The following is a 16650-nucleotide window of genomic DNA, read 5'->3' on the forward strand; positions in this document are numbered from 1 at the left end:
GTTGTCCCTGATTCACCAGTGGGGGAAGTGTTAGCTGCTGGTTCAGTCTCCCAGTCCGTTTGTGGCACCTGTGGGTCAATCAAGACCCACCTTGGGCAGCTTTTTCAAATATGCTGACTATGCTTGTAATGCGTCTCATACCCCCTGTGGGGCCTCCTGTGTCATTACAGCCACATATTGTCCCTGTATATGGATGAACAAGAAATACCAACTGCGCTCAAATGTATTTTTATATATTAATTAAAATCAATAACACAAATACACATATACATAAACAACTGAATGCTAAAATCTGGCACTACTAGTGCTAAACACACAATATAAAAATTGAGCCTTAATAAGCCACTCTCTGTCAGTGATTTTTCACTTGGGGCAGTCTTTATGCAAAAAATAGCCGATAAACAGCTGATTGTTGGAGGATGATGTCAGGTCCTGCAACGCATGCGTTGACGTGCAAAAACAGGTATCCAGATGAAGGAGAATATTTACCAAGTCCTTGGTGGTAGTTCAGCCGGGTATCCCACCTGGCGGGGTTCTGGAGCAGACTCTCTATCCCTCGCAATGAAGATGGTGGTTCTCCCTTTATTAATGTCCACATCAGAAAAGGACTGGAATCTCCAGATGGTGAACAGCGCCAAGTGACAGTGAAACGCGTTAGGGGGGCCACATCTCTGACCTGGGCACCTCTGAGGACTCCTGCAAGTGACATACAGGACGCTGTTCACCATCTGGAGCCTGAGGAAAATGTTAATACATTGAAACGTTGCTGTATCCCTGCTGTCTGAGTGATTATTTTCAAAGCCGCCTTGGAGTGCTGTGCCATTCTCTGCATATATATATATATATATATATATATATATATATATATATATATATAATATCGGCATTTCTTATATGCCATACGTCTGAGAACAGTTGATGACACAGAGCCCTCTGTCACTTCTTCAACTGACAGGCGGTAATGACGGCATTTATTACCAGTTATTTATTTATTAACAGTTTCTTTTATAGCGCAGCAAATTCCATTGCGCTTTACAATTGGACACAATAATAAAACAAAACTGGGTAATAAACAAACAGAGGTAAAAAGGCCCTGCTCGCAAGCTTACAATCTATAGGGAAATAGGCATTGATACACAAGTAAAGACACTATCTATTGCATATTTGTCCACCGGATTGCAAAGGTTCTAGGTGGGTTGCATGATATCATATCACAGCAATGATGAACCATGGTCAGAAAAGGGAAAGAGAAAATATGTGGAGGATATGTGTGGACTGTACAGTGGGGATATAATCGGATAGGAAAGCTTATGAAGGTTGAGTGAGCAGTTCTGGAATGTGATAAGCTAGCCTGAAGAGGTGAGTTTTCAGGGAATGTTTGGAGACTAGGGGAGAGTCTTATTGTGCGGGGTAGGGCATTCCACAGAGTGGGTGCAGCCCGAAGAAAGTCCTGCAATCGTGCATCGGAGCAAGTAATGAGTGTGGATGAGAGACATAGATCTTGTGAAGAGCAGAGAGGTCGGGTTGGGAGATATTTTGAGATGAGCGAAGAGATGTACATTGGTGTAGTATGGTTAATGGCCTTATGTGTGAGTACAAGTATTTTATATTGAATACGGTATAATACAGGTAACCAATGGAGGGACTGACAAAGCGGATCTGCAGACGATGAACGTCTAGCAAGGAAGATTAGCCTCGCAGCTGCATTCAGAATGGATTGTAGTGGTGAGAGTCTCTTTTTGGTAAGACCAATAAGAAGACTATTGCAATAATCAATGCAGGAGATAATGAGAGCATGGATTGGAGTTTTTGCAGTGTAAGGTATGGTTCTACAGTATTTTGGATATGTTTTTTAGATGCATGCAACATGATTTTGAGACAGGTTGAATGTGGGGAGCAAAGGACAGTTCTGAGTCAAGTATGACACCTAGGCAGCGAGCTTGTGGGGCAGGATTGATTGTTGAGTTCTCAACAGTGATAGAGATATCAGGTTGGTAACTACTATTGGCCGGTGGAAATATAAGTAGCTCTGTTTTGGAAATATTAAGTTTGAGGTGGGAAGATGACATTTAAGATGAAACAGCAGAAAAGCATTCAGTGACCCTGACCAATACAGATGGTGACAAATCTGGGAAGGATAGATAGATTTGAGTATCATCTGCATACAAATGATACTGAAATCCAAAAGAGCTGATTACTTTACCAAGAGATAAGGTCTTTTAAACATTTCTTTCTTTATTGAAGCATTTCCTTAAAGAAAATAGCAATAAGTACAGGAACATTGTGGGGAATAACAGAAAAGACATAATGTAATAGATACAAAACATAGTGCACGATGTAGGGAGGAGTACAAAAAAGGTTAATTTGTACAATATTATAGAATAACAAATAACACCTATAGGTACGCCGTGGACCTTCAGAGAGATGGGAACACGCCACGACCGCTAACTAGCACTAACAAGAGTGATGGGAGGGTCTCTAAGAAAAATCCTGGTTTCATACCAGAGTGTGCTACGAAAACAGAAGCTAATGGCCTCTCTAGTATAAGTAGGAAGTGTTTCAATAAAACTTTCCCATGTTGCGAAAAAGGATTCGGTGCGAGATTCTTTTTGAAGTGAGGCCTCCAACCAATCCATATGACAAATAAAAAATAGTTTGTCCCTGAACATTTCTAGAGTCGGGACGGAACTATGAACCCACATGTGCAAAACAGCTTTTCTAGCTGCTGATGAGATTGCTAAAAGTAATTTTTTAACGGGTTTGGGAGCTCTAATACCAGGGGGTATAATGCCAAATATAGCCCATTCCGGTGTAAAGGGGATGTAGTTCACTAAATGTTGGGAGGCAAAGCGCCAAACTGCCAACCAGAACCGTCTTTAAAAGTGGACAGGCCCAAAAACAATGATAAAGATCTGCCGATTGATGGCCACATTTGGGACAGGAGGGATCGTTTAAAAGGCCTATTAAGAAACCTCTGTGGGGAGAAATATAAGATCTGTGAAAGATATTAAGATACATTTCTGTGTATTTAGCAGCAGGGAACATAGCTATTGAAAAATGTAGCATGTGCAGTAACCCATCAACATCTAAGTTAGGAAAATGTTCCAACCATTGGGCTATACCAGTTTTATATGTAGAATGGTCTAGTATAAAGTGGAGTTGTTTATAGTAAAATGAAATAGCACCTTTGGATTGTTCCGGTTGCAGTAGTATTCGGTCCAATTGATTATCCCAATCAGTCGCAGGTAATAGTCTGGAAATCTTGCTAACATAATGTTGGGCTTGAAAAAAAGCAAAGTTCTGGGGGCCAATATATGGGTATTTAGATAGGGCCTCCGCGTAAGTTAATGGTTTATGGTATCCAGGATTAATGAGCTGTCCTATACTACAAATTCCTAATGATTTCCAGTCATTAAAAGGATAGGCGGCCTCTCCATTTTGAAAACCCGGATTTTGTAAAAAAGGCAAATGGATAGATAGGTGTTTGTGTAATTTATATTTATGTCTCAATAATAGCCAAACTTTCCTCGTAATCATTAGGAGGGGATTATTAGTTAAATCAGTGGAAATCTCAGCATCAGTTAGGTGTAGAAAAGCTATCAGGGACACATGAGGAATGAAATTTTGTTCGAGAAGTGAATCAGTGTAGGTTTGAGTACTAGACAACCAGTCCTTAATATAGCGAACATGGGAAGCATAACTATACGTTAGAATGTCTGGAAAGTTGACTCCCCCATTGGTTTTAGGCTGACCTAATTTAAATAGACCAATTCTCGCGCGCTTATTGTTCCAAATAAATTTCCTAAAGGCCGACGTTATCCGTAAGAGGTCTTGTCTAGAGAGCAAAAGAGGGAGAACTTGTAATGGGTAAAGGAGTTTTGGAAAATATATCATTTTAATTATATTTGTCCTTCCTAAAAAGGAGAGTTGTAAATGGACCATCGCCTCAAGATCCCCCGTAATTTTAGAAAGTGTTTTCCCAAAATTGATATCATAAAGATCTGCAATTTTTTTGAGAAGGAGAATAACCAAATATGAGAGTTTCTTTTTAGCCCAGTTCAAAGGTAGTTGTGCCGCCCACAAGGGTCTATAAAAACCTTGTTTCAGATAAAGTGCACTAGATTTTTCAAAATTACCAAGTGATAAGGTATAGATTGTGAAAAGCAGAGGACCTAAGACCGAGCCTTGCGGTACTCCAACTGAAAGAGGTAGTGAAGAAAAGGTGGATTCCGAGAAGTGAACACTGAAGGAGCGATTAGATAGGTAGGATAGGAACCAAGAGAGGACTGGGTTTTGAAGACCTAGGGATTGTAGTGTTTGTATGAGAAGAGAGTGGTCAACAGTGTGAAAAGCAGCAGATCTAGAGGAATAAGAAGTGAGTAATGGCCTTTGGACTTCGCAGTGACTAGATCATTCACTACTTTAGTCAGTGGTGTCTCTGTGGCGTGTTGGGAACGAAAGCCTGACTGAAGTGGGCGCAAATAAATTGTGTGATTTAAGAAAGTGTGTGAGGCGAGTAGCTTGTAGACTCTCAAGTAACTTGGAGAGGCATGGCAGCTGAGAGATGGAACGGTAGTTTGAGAGAGTGTTAGGGTCAGATTTTTTTTCAGAATGGGAGTAATCAGTGCATACTTTAACAGTGAAGGAAAGATACCAGTAGAGAGAGAGAGATTACAGATGTTAGTTAAGGTAGGGATGAGCACAAGAGACAGAGATTTACTTACTTGTGAGGGTATAGGCTCAAGAGGAGATGTAGTAGAATAGCAGGATGAGAAGAGTGTGGATACTTCATCTTCATTTGTGGGATCAAATGAGGAGAGAGTGCCAGAGGGTTCAGGTAGAGAATTGAGCAGGACACTGGCTCAGGAAGAGCATACCATTTCATCTCGGATCTCATCAATCTTGTCCTTGAAGTAGGAAGCAAGATCTTGCGCCTTGATAGTGGCTGGTGGGTTGGGTGAGGGAGGGTTCAGAAGTAATTTAAATGTATTAAAAAGTAATTTGTTTTAGCTTATGGCTAGACCATTTTCATCCAACCTTGCTCACCGTTTATTTAGGTTACTCACATTGACAGCCAAGTGACCCTAGATGAAAAAAGTGCTGCAGTAATAATAGAATTCTAAAGGTACAATGTATATAAATTTATCATGTTTAAAAAATACAAAGACAAAGTTAACTGTAAAAGCTACATATTAATATTATGGTCCTTTACATGAACCTAGAGCTCTGTTCTTCCTTTATGATCATTTGACTGACGTAGATGAATCTCTGTTTTTGTTGATATTCCAGATGGAGATTTTCCTTTGCGGAAAGATAATGTTATGTCAGAGGGGACCACACTAGAGGCACTACTACGGGGAGAGGTACTAGACAAGAAAGATGTCAAAGATGAGGACAGCCTACAAGAAATCCAGGTAACTGTTAATGATACTCTGAAAGCTAGGACCATGAGTTCATCCATATTCTTTAGTACTAGTTTTAGAACCCAGTACAAATATTTGTATGCAGTTAAATGTATTATTACCAAATATACCATATTGCCCCTAATAGTCTTGATTTGTAAGGTATAGTTCCAATTTGTGAGATCTGAAAACAAGCAATGCTTAGCACTTTGGGGGTCATTCCAAGTTGATCGCTCGCTAGCAACTTTTTGCAGCGCTGCGATCAGATAGTCGCCGCCTATGGGGGAGTGTATTTTCGCTTTGCAAGTGTGCAGGTGCTTTTGCAGCCGAGCAGCACAAAAAAGTTTTTTGCAGTTTCTGAGTAGCTCTGGACTTACTCAGCCGCTGCGATCACTTCAGTCATTTTGGTCCCGGAATTGACATCAGACACCCACCCTGCAAACGCTTGGACACGCCTGCGTTTTCCCAAACACTCCCTGAAAACGGTCAGTTGACACCCATAAGCGCCCTCTTTCTGTCAATCACCTTGCGATCGGCTGTGGGAATGGATTCTTCGTTAAATCCATCGCCCAGCATCGATACGCTTTGTACCCGTACGATGCACCTGCACATTGCGGTGCATACGCATGCGCAGTTTTGCCGAGTTTTAACCTGATCGCAGTGCTGCAAAAAGTTGATAGCGGGCGATCATCTCGGAATGACCCCCACTGTTGGTGACGGTTCCGGCAAGCATAGGGCCTAATACAGCATGAGTTGTAGTTTTGTGAAAATCCGCGAAACTAACACTCATACCACTAGCATGTGGGGGGGCCACCCAGAACAGGGCATGTCCGCCCTTTATAATGTACTGTTTGTAGGATATTGATAAAGGTACTCCCCCAGGAAAGGACACCCTTTGCTTAACCAAGTTCAAGCACGCATTCAGTCAGTCAGCATCAGGTTCATACACGGCTGCAGCCAGTGACCAGTCAACGAAATAACCTTTGTAATAACTAGCCACACGTGTATAAAGTGGAAAGTAATAGAGCAGAGAGAGCTTTATTTCCTACAAGCAGTACATTATAAAGGATACAAATTAACATATGGTGTCGTCGATTCCTGACACGAAGCTAATTGGCTAATAAAACTCTTATCTTATACGTAATATATTTGCCAACGCCTATATTTTTTATACTGTATGCGCTTTTAAATGGGTTAGTTAGGGGAATTTTGCTAACAGTGAGACATGCTATGTCTAGTTATGTTTTCACACCTCTCATATCGCAAACTACTGGACACCTGTGAAGCCTATATGTCTAGCTGCTGACATTTATATTTTACTCAGAAAAGTAATAAAAATAGATCATAAGAAGGTTTCAATATAGTTCACTCAAAGTGCAACGCATGCAGTTCTTTTCAATATCAACTCTGATCTGATAAACAATTATAAACAGCTTAGCAATATGGAGTCTATGAACAAAGATGGTTTCCATCTTTATCAATTTCCCCTCTTTGTTTACAATTTTTACCTCTATTCTACCCTTCCTTTACCTGGCCATTGATTCTATAGGGACACCTACTTTCACATCAAGTGTGCCTTAAGGGCACTCGAGACATGGGCTAATCCATTCAACACCCCTATACTCATGCAGAATCAATGTTCCCTATTCTCTTATCCCTAACTTTTAAATTATTATAAGAGTTCATAAATTAGAGGTATCTTCTGAAGATGGAATCATCATAATGTCCATAGTCCTTGCTCAATAGTCCTTGAAAGTCTTTTTGACTCAATATTGTGACAGCAAAGTTCATTAGATTACGTCATCATAACAGTAGGGACAGCTGGAAGCTTCTGTGTATCTGGTATGGCAGGTTTCACAGTAGTAGAATGTGGAATTGTATATTATAGCTCCTCCAATAAGTTTCATATAAATTGGTTGCAGTTTAGCAGTTTCAGCAATGCCTTAGGTAGAAAAACATTTTAGTGTCAGTATCCACATAATAAGCCTTAAAATATGCAATTAATAGCAAAACAAGTCCCTTAGCAACAATAGATAATATTCCTGAAAAGCAATTGGTTGTATAGTGTTTATAAAACCAAGAAAAGAAAGAATCTGGAAATACACTGGTATAATTATGATTAGTAGCGAACTGATTTTTCAACTGTATTACTTCATTCATCTTTTCAGCAATAATATCTTCTGGGCTAGTATGATTTATTAAATAAGCACAACATTTTACTCCATACATGGTCTGCAAAGTGACATACTAGCCTGCAGATACAGTAAACAATTGGTGACAACTGTTTATATTGGTCCTGTTTTACATTTAATGACCAGCATCTTTTATGCCTATATGTCTTTACCTGGGTAATTGTTGACATCCTATGTGTAGACATTTCAGGTGGAGTAAGGGTAGTTAGTTGTGTATATATATTCCTTTTTGTTCTGTTATTTTTGGCATAGTTACTGATTATTGCACTATCACTTGACTCCTCATATAAGTAAGGATCAATCATTACTGTTTATATAAGAATAACCATGCTAACAAGAAGAACTAAGTAACACATTATACATCCCCCAGACCCTTATATGGCCTGGGGCCTATTAAATTGTATTTGTATATTTTGATTATGTATTGTGATTGGATAATACTTCCTTTGTCACTTTCTTGCAATGAGATGCGTCTATTTACGAGTCTCTTTCACTCAACGTGACTGAAGTGGCGGTAGTCAACAGAACTTAAAACGGTCCTTTGAATTTGGGTTCAAGAGACTTTCTCTTTCTTAGTGACCACCCAATCACCTTGCTTTAGTTCATGTGAGTCTTGGGAACAGTTGGCATCTGGAATAGAATCAAAAACTTTGCCATGCAATTTGGTTAGTTGCTGTTGTATATACATTACATAATAAGCTAAGTCACCATGTTCATGTTGCAGTTGCTGTGGAAAATAGCATACTGTCCTAGCAACAATACCAAAATAAGATTTCATATGGTATTAACCCATGCTTTTCACTTGAAGTATTTGTGAGAACAAAGCAATGGGTAAACCTTCTAGTCATGTTTTGCCTGTTTCTGTAACTTATTTTTATAGCTTTAGTTTTAAGGTAATAGATACGTTTTTTTTACATGTCTACTACTCTGCCTATAGGGAGTGTAAAAGGCCTGAGTAACACCCAGATATGACAAAAGTTTACCTAATACTTCTCCTGTGAAATGGGTACCTCTGTTGCTTTCAATAACTTAAGGTACTCCATATCTACATATTACTTCTTGTATTAACTTCTTTGCAACCGTTTTGGCGTTTGCTGCTCTACAAGGCCAAGCTTCAACCCAATTTGAGAATAGGTCTTTGCACACAAGTACATTTTCATACCCAGAACATTTGGGTAACTGGACAAAGTCTATTTGTAATCTCTGAAAGGGGTAGCAAGTTTGTGGGGTACTTTTTGCTGGTACCTTCACAACCTTTCCTGGGTTATGTAAAGCACAAGTTACACACCCTGCAACATAAGCCTGTGCTGCTTGTGTGAAACCTGGTGCTACCCAATGCTGGTTCAGAATCCTCACCATTGCATCTGTGGATTGGTGAGTTTTTCCATGCAATATTTGTGCTAAGACTGGGTAAAGTGAGCGTGGTAAACAGATACGGTTTTCCACCATCCATCTGTCACCGTGTATTCGCCCACCTAATTTTCCCCAATCTTTTTCTCCTTGCCTAAGGCCTGTGCTTGTAATTTGCACAATAACTGTAAGTCTAATGACTCTGGTGTGACAGTTAACATCACCTGAGTGTCTGGCAGAGGCTGGACTGCTGCAGCTTTTGCAGCCTGATCAGCTAGAGCATTTCCTCTGACCTCTGCAGTATCCTCTTTAGTGTGCGCTTTGACCTTTATAACGGCTAATTTCTTTGGCAATTGAAAGGCAGCAAATAATGCCCTAATACAGTTTGCATGTTTTATTAGTTTTCCTGAAGAGCCTATAAAATCTCTGCTCTTCCAGACAACCGCATAGTCATGGGCAATACCAAAGCATTACCTTGAGTCTGTATAAATGTTAACTGTTTGACCTTCAGCATAAATACAGGCTGCAATCAGTGCCCTAAGTTCTGCCTCCTGGGCTGAACTACCTGATGGCAAGGTTTCCTGTATTAAGATGTCTGTTTCTATGGTAACTGCAAAACCTGTATGCGGTTCCCCATCCTCATAGTACCTGGAGCCATCCACAAATAAATGTAAATCTGCATTTAGTAGAGGATGTTCCTGTATGTCTGGTGTACTTGCGGCTTCAAGGGTCATTAACTCTATACAATCATGTTCTTGATCGTGTGTAGAAATTGAAAAATTTGATTGGTTTTCTGTGCCTGTCATTTCATCATCACTCGCACCATTCCCCTCTTTTGAAACCAGCGGCAATAATGTAGCTGGGTTCAAAGAAGTACAACGTTTGATAGTGACATTGGATGGTGTAAGCAATGCTACTTCATATTTGGTTAGTCTAGCAGCAGATAAATGTTTAGTCTGCGCTTGGTTAAGAATTTTAGTCACTGAGTGAGGCACCTGTACAGTTAAGGGATGACCCAGAACAATATCAGCAGCTTTGTCTAACAATAATGCTGCTACTGACTTGACACATGTTGGTGCTGCCCGTATGACTGGGTCTAACTGTACTGAGTAATACGCTAGGGGTCGCTGTTTGTCACAATGTACCTGCGTTAACATTCCTTGCGCATGGCCTGAAATTTCACAACAAAACAAATTGAAAGGCCTTGCATAATTAGGAAGTCCTAATGCTGGTGCTGATACTATGTCTGTTTTTAGCTGACAAAAAGCATCTAGCTGTTCTTGAGTCATGAGTAATGCACCTTGTGCATTTTGTCCCTTTAGGGCAGGCATTCCCAACCACGGTCCTCAAGGCACACTAACAGTGCAGGATTTAGTGATATCCAGGCTTCAGCACAGGTGACTTAATTAGTAGCTCAGTTATTTTGATTTAACCATCTGTGCTGCAGCCTGGATATCACTAAAACCTGCACTGTTGGTGTGCCTTGAGGACCGTGGTTGGGAATGCCTGCTTTAGGGCATCATATAACACTTGTAGTTTCTGTGATGCGCCTACAATCCACTCTCTGCAATAAGTGATTAGTACTAAAAGGATATAAGTTGTTTACATGTTTGAGGAGGTTTAACTTTTGAAATAATTTTCCTCCTTTTTGTAGTGATATGCTTACTATAAGCAGAAATGCAGTGTACTTTGTTTTGTGCATATTATAACTTATTTTTATGTACCCTACATTTTTTTTTTTTTTTTATATATGAATAGCAATAAGGGTTGACATTTGGGTTCTATTTAAAAATACCTTACACTTGTGGTTCTTTTGATGGCATCATATAAAACTTAGTTTTCTGTGATGCCCTTGGAATGTATTTTGTACAATAGGTGAATAATTCTAGAAATGACTTAAGCTGTTGTAAGGTGCGTCATAGAGATATTTCTAAAATAAACCTCCCTCCTTTACTGTTATATGCCGAGCATCAGCAGTGATGCAATGTTAATGTATGTTCACCTAACATCTTTCAGAGGTATCATTTATGCATTGTTACAGTTTACAGTTACAATTTTGATTTTATACCATGTAAATGTAATTGTATCATGAGGGCAGACTTTTATTTTAGGGGTATGGACTATAACTACAGTTCTGCCCACTTTTCATACCTAGTTTACCTCATCACTTGGCCCCACCCCTTGTATTAGTTACCCAAACACTTCCTGATTCTCTGGCATTTCATTACACACTGTAACTGGAACAGTAACGAGCTGTACATTAAAGAAAATATTTTTTTTACATCTGTAACATGTTCCTAATTATTTACCTATGAACTGTTACTGTTTTAGACACAGAGATATTAATTTTACTGTGGAGATTTTTTTTTTTAATGCAAATACATGTCATATTTGTAGTCTTATGACAGCCCTTTGCTATTGGCTCGGGCAATATTCATTTGGCCACAACACATTTTATTATACTTATCCAAAACTTTATATTAAGATAATACTATTTTACACACACAAATAAAACACTGAGAGTGAGCCAGCACTCTCCCAACTCCGAACAGGGGTTAGCTGGAGTTTAATGATAAACCATTAGAACTTACATAATACATACATACATACATACATAATACATTATATCACACACTTCCATTGAAGTCTAGAAGTCATTTGTAGCCACTGATTCAATACATATTTACCGATGTAATTTACAGACTATATATTTTGCTATTCTGTGGCACAAAATGACAGAAAAGGGCAAACACACTGATTACAATTTATGAATAATTTCTTTACACAATTTGATAAGCATGCAGTTTCAGAGACAAAAGCAGCCTGAAACTGAGACTTTTGGACCCCAGTTTTACCCAATCATGGACCAGACCAGCCCACATGGGAAGGCAAAAAGGAGTGAAGAATAGATTACCACCAGCTGGTTTTATGTTTGCATTTCCATGCCACCTGAGTCCAATTGTCCATCACTAAGCAGGATCCAGAAAACTTATAACCCTTTTTGGGTTCTATTTTTAGGTTTAAATTATTTTTTCATTTTTTTACATGTTTAATGAACTTCATAAATTGTTGTTTAACATTAGGGAGTTCTGTAACTGTTATGTTAACAGTTCTGAATTTGTTTATGGCTTGTACCATGTTGTGGTTTTGCGCCGCTCTGCCTGCGCTGCGTTACCATCCGCAGCTGCTACAGCAGGTGTGATTGAATCTTGTGTACATACCGGATACAATCCATAGGGGACTGGTCCCTCGGGTTCAGTATATGCTGGAGGTGCAGATGCCAATGTATAAGTTTAGGGCATCCGCATCTCCAAGTATATTTTGTAGGTTTGTTATTTTTAAGTAATGGCAACCATTTACTGATTAACTTTTTAGATTTAACATATTTCCTAACATTTGGTCTTTTACAGGGTTTACATTTGTAAGACCAGGGGTCTGACAAACTGGACATATTGTGTTATCTGGTGGGTTACAATGTCCACAATTTGGACATGCCTAGTAAGGATACCCTTTGGTTTTCTTGGGACCTCTATGTATCATTGTTTCCTGTCCAGATATGTCTGCATCTTTAAAATCATCCATATTAATTAGAGCCATTTGTTTTTGAGTTTGTTCTAACTCTTCTAACTTTTTCTTATACTGAAGTAATTTATCTGTTTTAATCCACAAATCAAGACTCTGTTCCAGATTATTATCCTTCACATATCTCCCAAAGGTTACTCTAATTTGTTTCAACCTATCCGGGTCTAGAGTGCCATTAGTAGTCACTTTTGCCCATTGAAACAATCGTCTCATACCCTTCAAGCATTGCTCACCATGTACATTCTTCATAATGTCCATGGCACTCCGAGGTGCTTCATCTGAAGGATAAGTATTTGTATTTCCCATTCTTATGGCCAGTAAGAATTCAAAATCCGGGAAATATCAGTAGCCTGGATCTAACGGATCCTCAGAGATATAACTGTGAGGAAAATTGCCTGAAACAGAGGTGATTTGTAACCAATTTTTACCTAGGTCACTATCCTTTGGAATGAAATGACATCCCATCAATATGAACACATCATCTGGGTTTTCTCTATTTTCCCAAAAACCCTTCTTCTGCAGAGTACACTACTGCTTTTAAAACAAATGGATGTCCCTCCCCTAACTTGTGTATGATTGCTATGCAGACATAATCCTGACAGGACATTTAACTTGCATTCATTGCTTGCAGCAGTCTGTGGTTACAGCTCACGGAAGAGAGAGAAAAATAAATAAATTTTAAACGGCTTCCGTTTCTGATTTTTTTTCTTAACTCTGTACGCTATAATTTTTAAAGCGACAGGACGTGGTTTTATGATACTAACAAGGTATGCAAGTCAGATGCAATGATATTCTACTGTGAGTACAACTTATACTTTTATATTATGGACAATATATTGTTCTGAACCTTCCAATTCAGACAGTATATCTGACCAATCCTTTCCAATATTTCTTACTTTAAGAATAAAATGACAACCTATTGGTACAAAAATGTTAAACCCCTCTTCCCACGGTTCAGAGAATAAGGGTGATTCTCCTGGATTACAAATATAATGTAAATAAAATTTCTGATCGTGGTGTGCCTTTACTAAGAGTACTACACACTTACAAAGGGGACATGTCTGTTTCATAACTCTGACTTATTTTTTTAAAGTCTTTCTACAATTTTCTACACATATAGACTGCAGTAACACAAACTTAACCTACGTTTTAATTCTCAATATAAGACAAAACAAGACAGTGGTCGCAGCAACGTTTAGTTTAACAACCCATCAGTTGGTTATATGCAGACACACTCTAAATACTCAGAATCCATTTACTTCCACATTCATTCATTCTTACACCTTTATAACACATATAAGCACATATAATAGAAGGAAAATGAAAAAATCAACCTGCTTACTGAGTGAACTTTGTGCGTGCGATCCCGATGCCTGTCTCCCAGCGGAACAGATTGGATAGTTAACAGGAATGAGAGTCTACAGAGAAATATCTCTACGTACCATGCATGGGTTTTGAGTCTCAGTCCAGGAACCGTCCGCTCAGTCGTCCGCTGTTCAACAGGTGATGTGGGATCTCGGATTCGGAACCTCCATATTGATAAAGGTGAACCCAGGAAAGGTTGTGAAGGTACCAGCAAAAAGTACCCCACAAACTTGCTACCCTTTTCAGAGATTACAAATAGACTTTGTCCAGTTACCCAAATGTTCTGGGTATGAATATGTACTTGTGTGCAAAGACCTATTCTCAAATTGGGTTGAAGCTTGGCCTTGTAGAGCAGCAAACGCCAAAACGGTTGCAAAGAAGTTAATGCAAGAAGTAATATGTAGATATGGAGTACCTTAAGTTATTGAAAGCAACAGAGGTACCCATTTCACAGGAGAAGTATTAGGTAAAATTTTGTCATATCTGGGTGTTACTCAGGCCTTTTACACTCCCTATAGGCAGAGTAGTAGACATGTAAAAAAAACGTATCTATTACCTTAAAACTAAAGCTATAAAAATAAGTTACAGAAACAGGCAAAACATGACTAGAAGGTTTACCCATTGCTTTGTTCTCACAAATACTTCAAGTGAAAAGCATGGGTTAATACCATATGAAATCTTATTTTGGTATTGTTGCTAGGACAGTATGCTATTTTCCACAGCAACTGCAACATGAACATGGTGACTTAGCTTATTATGTAATGTATATACAACAGCAACTAACCAAATTGCATGGCAAAGTTTTTGATTCTATTCCAGATGCCAACTGTTCCCAAGACTCACATGAACTAAAGCAAGGTGATTGGGTGGTCACTAAGAAAGAGAAAGTCTCTTGAACCCAAATTCAAAGGACCATTTTAAGTTCTGTTGACTACCGCCACTTCAGTCACGTTAAGTGAAATAGACGCATCTCATTGCAAGAAAGTGACAAAGGAAGTATTATCCAATCACAATACATAATCAAAATATACAAATACAATTTAATAGGCCCCAGGCCATATAAGGGTCTGGGGGATGTATAATGTGTTATTTAGTTCTTCTTGTTAGCATGGTTATTCTTATATAAACAGTAATGATTGATCCTTACTTATATGAGGAGTCAAGTGATAGTGCAATAATCAGTAACTATGCCAAAAATAACAGAACAAAAAGGAATATATATACACAACTAACTACCCTTACTCCACCTGAAATGTCTACACATAGGATGTCAACAATTATCCAGGTAAAGACATATAGGCATAAAAGATGCTGGTCATTAAATGTAAAACAGGACCAATATAAACAGTTGTCACCAATTGTTTACTGTATCTGCAGGCTGTCCCTACTGTTATGAAGACGTAATCTAATGAACTTTGCTGTCACAATATTGAGTCAAAAAGACTTTCAAGGACTATTGAGCAATGACTATGGACATTATGATGATTCCATCTTCAGAAGATACCTCTAATTTATGAACTCTTATAATAATTTAAAAGTTAGGGATAAGAGAATAGGGAACATTGATTCTGCATGAGTATAGGGGTGTTGAATGGATTAGCCCATGTCTCGAGTGCCCTTAAGGCACACTTGATGTGAAAGTAGGTGTCCCTATAGAATCAATGGCCAGGTAAAGAAGGGTAGAATAGAGGTAAAAATTGTAAACAAAGAGGGGAAATTGATAAAGATGGAAACCATATTTGTTCATAGACTCCATATTGCTAAGCTGTTTATAATTATTTATCAGATCAGAGTTGATATTGGAAAGAACTGCCAGGCGTTGCACTTTGAGTGAACCATATTGAAACCTTCTTATGATCTATTTTTATTACTTTTCTGAGTAAAATATAAATGTCAGCAGCTAGACATATAGGCTTCACAGGTGTCCAGTAGTTTGCGGTAAGGGAGGTGTGAAAAACATAACTAGACATAGCATGTCTCACTTTTAGCAAAATTCCCCTAACTAACCCATTTAAAAGCACATACAGTATAAAAAAATACAGGCGTTGGCAAATATATTACGTATAAGATAAGAGTTTTATTAGCCAATAGGATTAAGCTTCGTGTCAGGAATCGACGACACCATATGTTAATTTGTATCCTTTATAATGTACTGCTTGTAGGAAATAAAGCTCTCTGCTCTATTACTTTCCACTTTATACACGTGTGGCTAGTTATTACAAAGGTTATTTTGTTGACTGGTCACTGGCTGCAGCCGTGTATGAACCTGATGCTGACTGACTGAATGTGTGCTTGAACTTAGTTAAGCAAAGGGTGTCCTTTCCTGGGTTCACCTTTATCAGATATAATGGCACAACTACATTCGACACTGGCGGTGCATGCGGCTCAGAATCAGCCCATAAGGAGGAAACTAAATCAGAATGGATCTTTATGTTTGGTCACATTGTATTATACAAGCATATGGTACTAGTGCTAAGTGTCTATAATATAATATTTTCAAAGATGTATTCTTGTCAGCTTACCCTTCTCTTTAAGATTACATTATACACAGTTTGCATGAATTGGAAATATATATCCATACCAGCAGCAGTTAACAAGATTTAACAAATCTGAACCCTATTAAGACCTCCATATGTACGTAGACTAAATGGCCACTTTCAGGCACATTGCAGAGTTTGTAAAGGGCCCAGATGATTACCAATCATGTTTAAGATGATAAGTTCTATTCAGTGACTGTTCAGGGCTGGTTGGGAGTGGGA

General features: G+C 38.7%; 1 protein-coding gene across 8 annotated transcripts in view; it reads left to right on the top strand.

Moving 5' to 3' along the window:
- Positions 1–16650, top strand: part of DPF3 (double PHD fingers 3) — a 496528-nt gene that overhangs the window by 352429 nt on the left and 127449 nt on the right. For all 8 annotated transcript variants that reach the window (XR_010190465.1, XM_063947686.1, XM_063947687.1 and 5 more), the window contains exon 4: positions 5290–5414. Coding sequence is in view for 7 of the 8 variants with exons in the window: in XM_063947686.1 (XP_063803756.1) it covers positions 5290–5414 (125 nt within the window). In the remaining variant the exon portion in view is untranslated. The remainder of the gene's footprint in view (positions 1–5289; positions 5415–16650) is intronic.

This window comes from Pseudophryne corroboree, chromosome 12 (genome assembly GCF_028390025.1).
Source record: "Pseudophryne corroboree isolate aPseCor3 chromosome 12, aPseCor3.hap2, whole genome shotgun sequence".
Classification (NCBI taxonomy): domain Eukaryota; kingdom Metazoa; phylum Chordata; class Amphibia; order Anura; family Myobatrachidae; genus Pseudophryne; species Pseudophryne corroboree.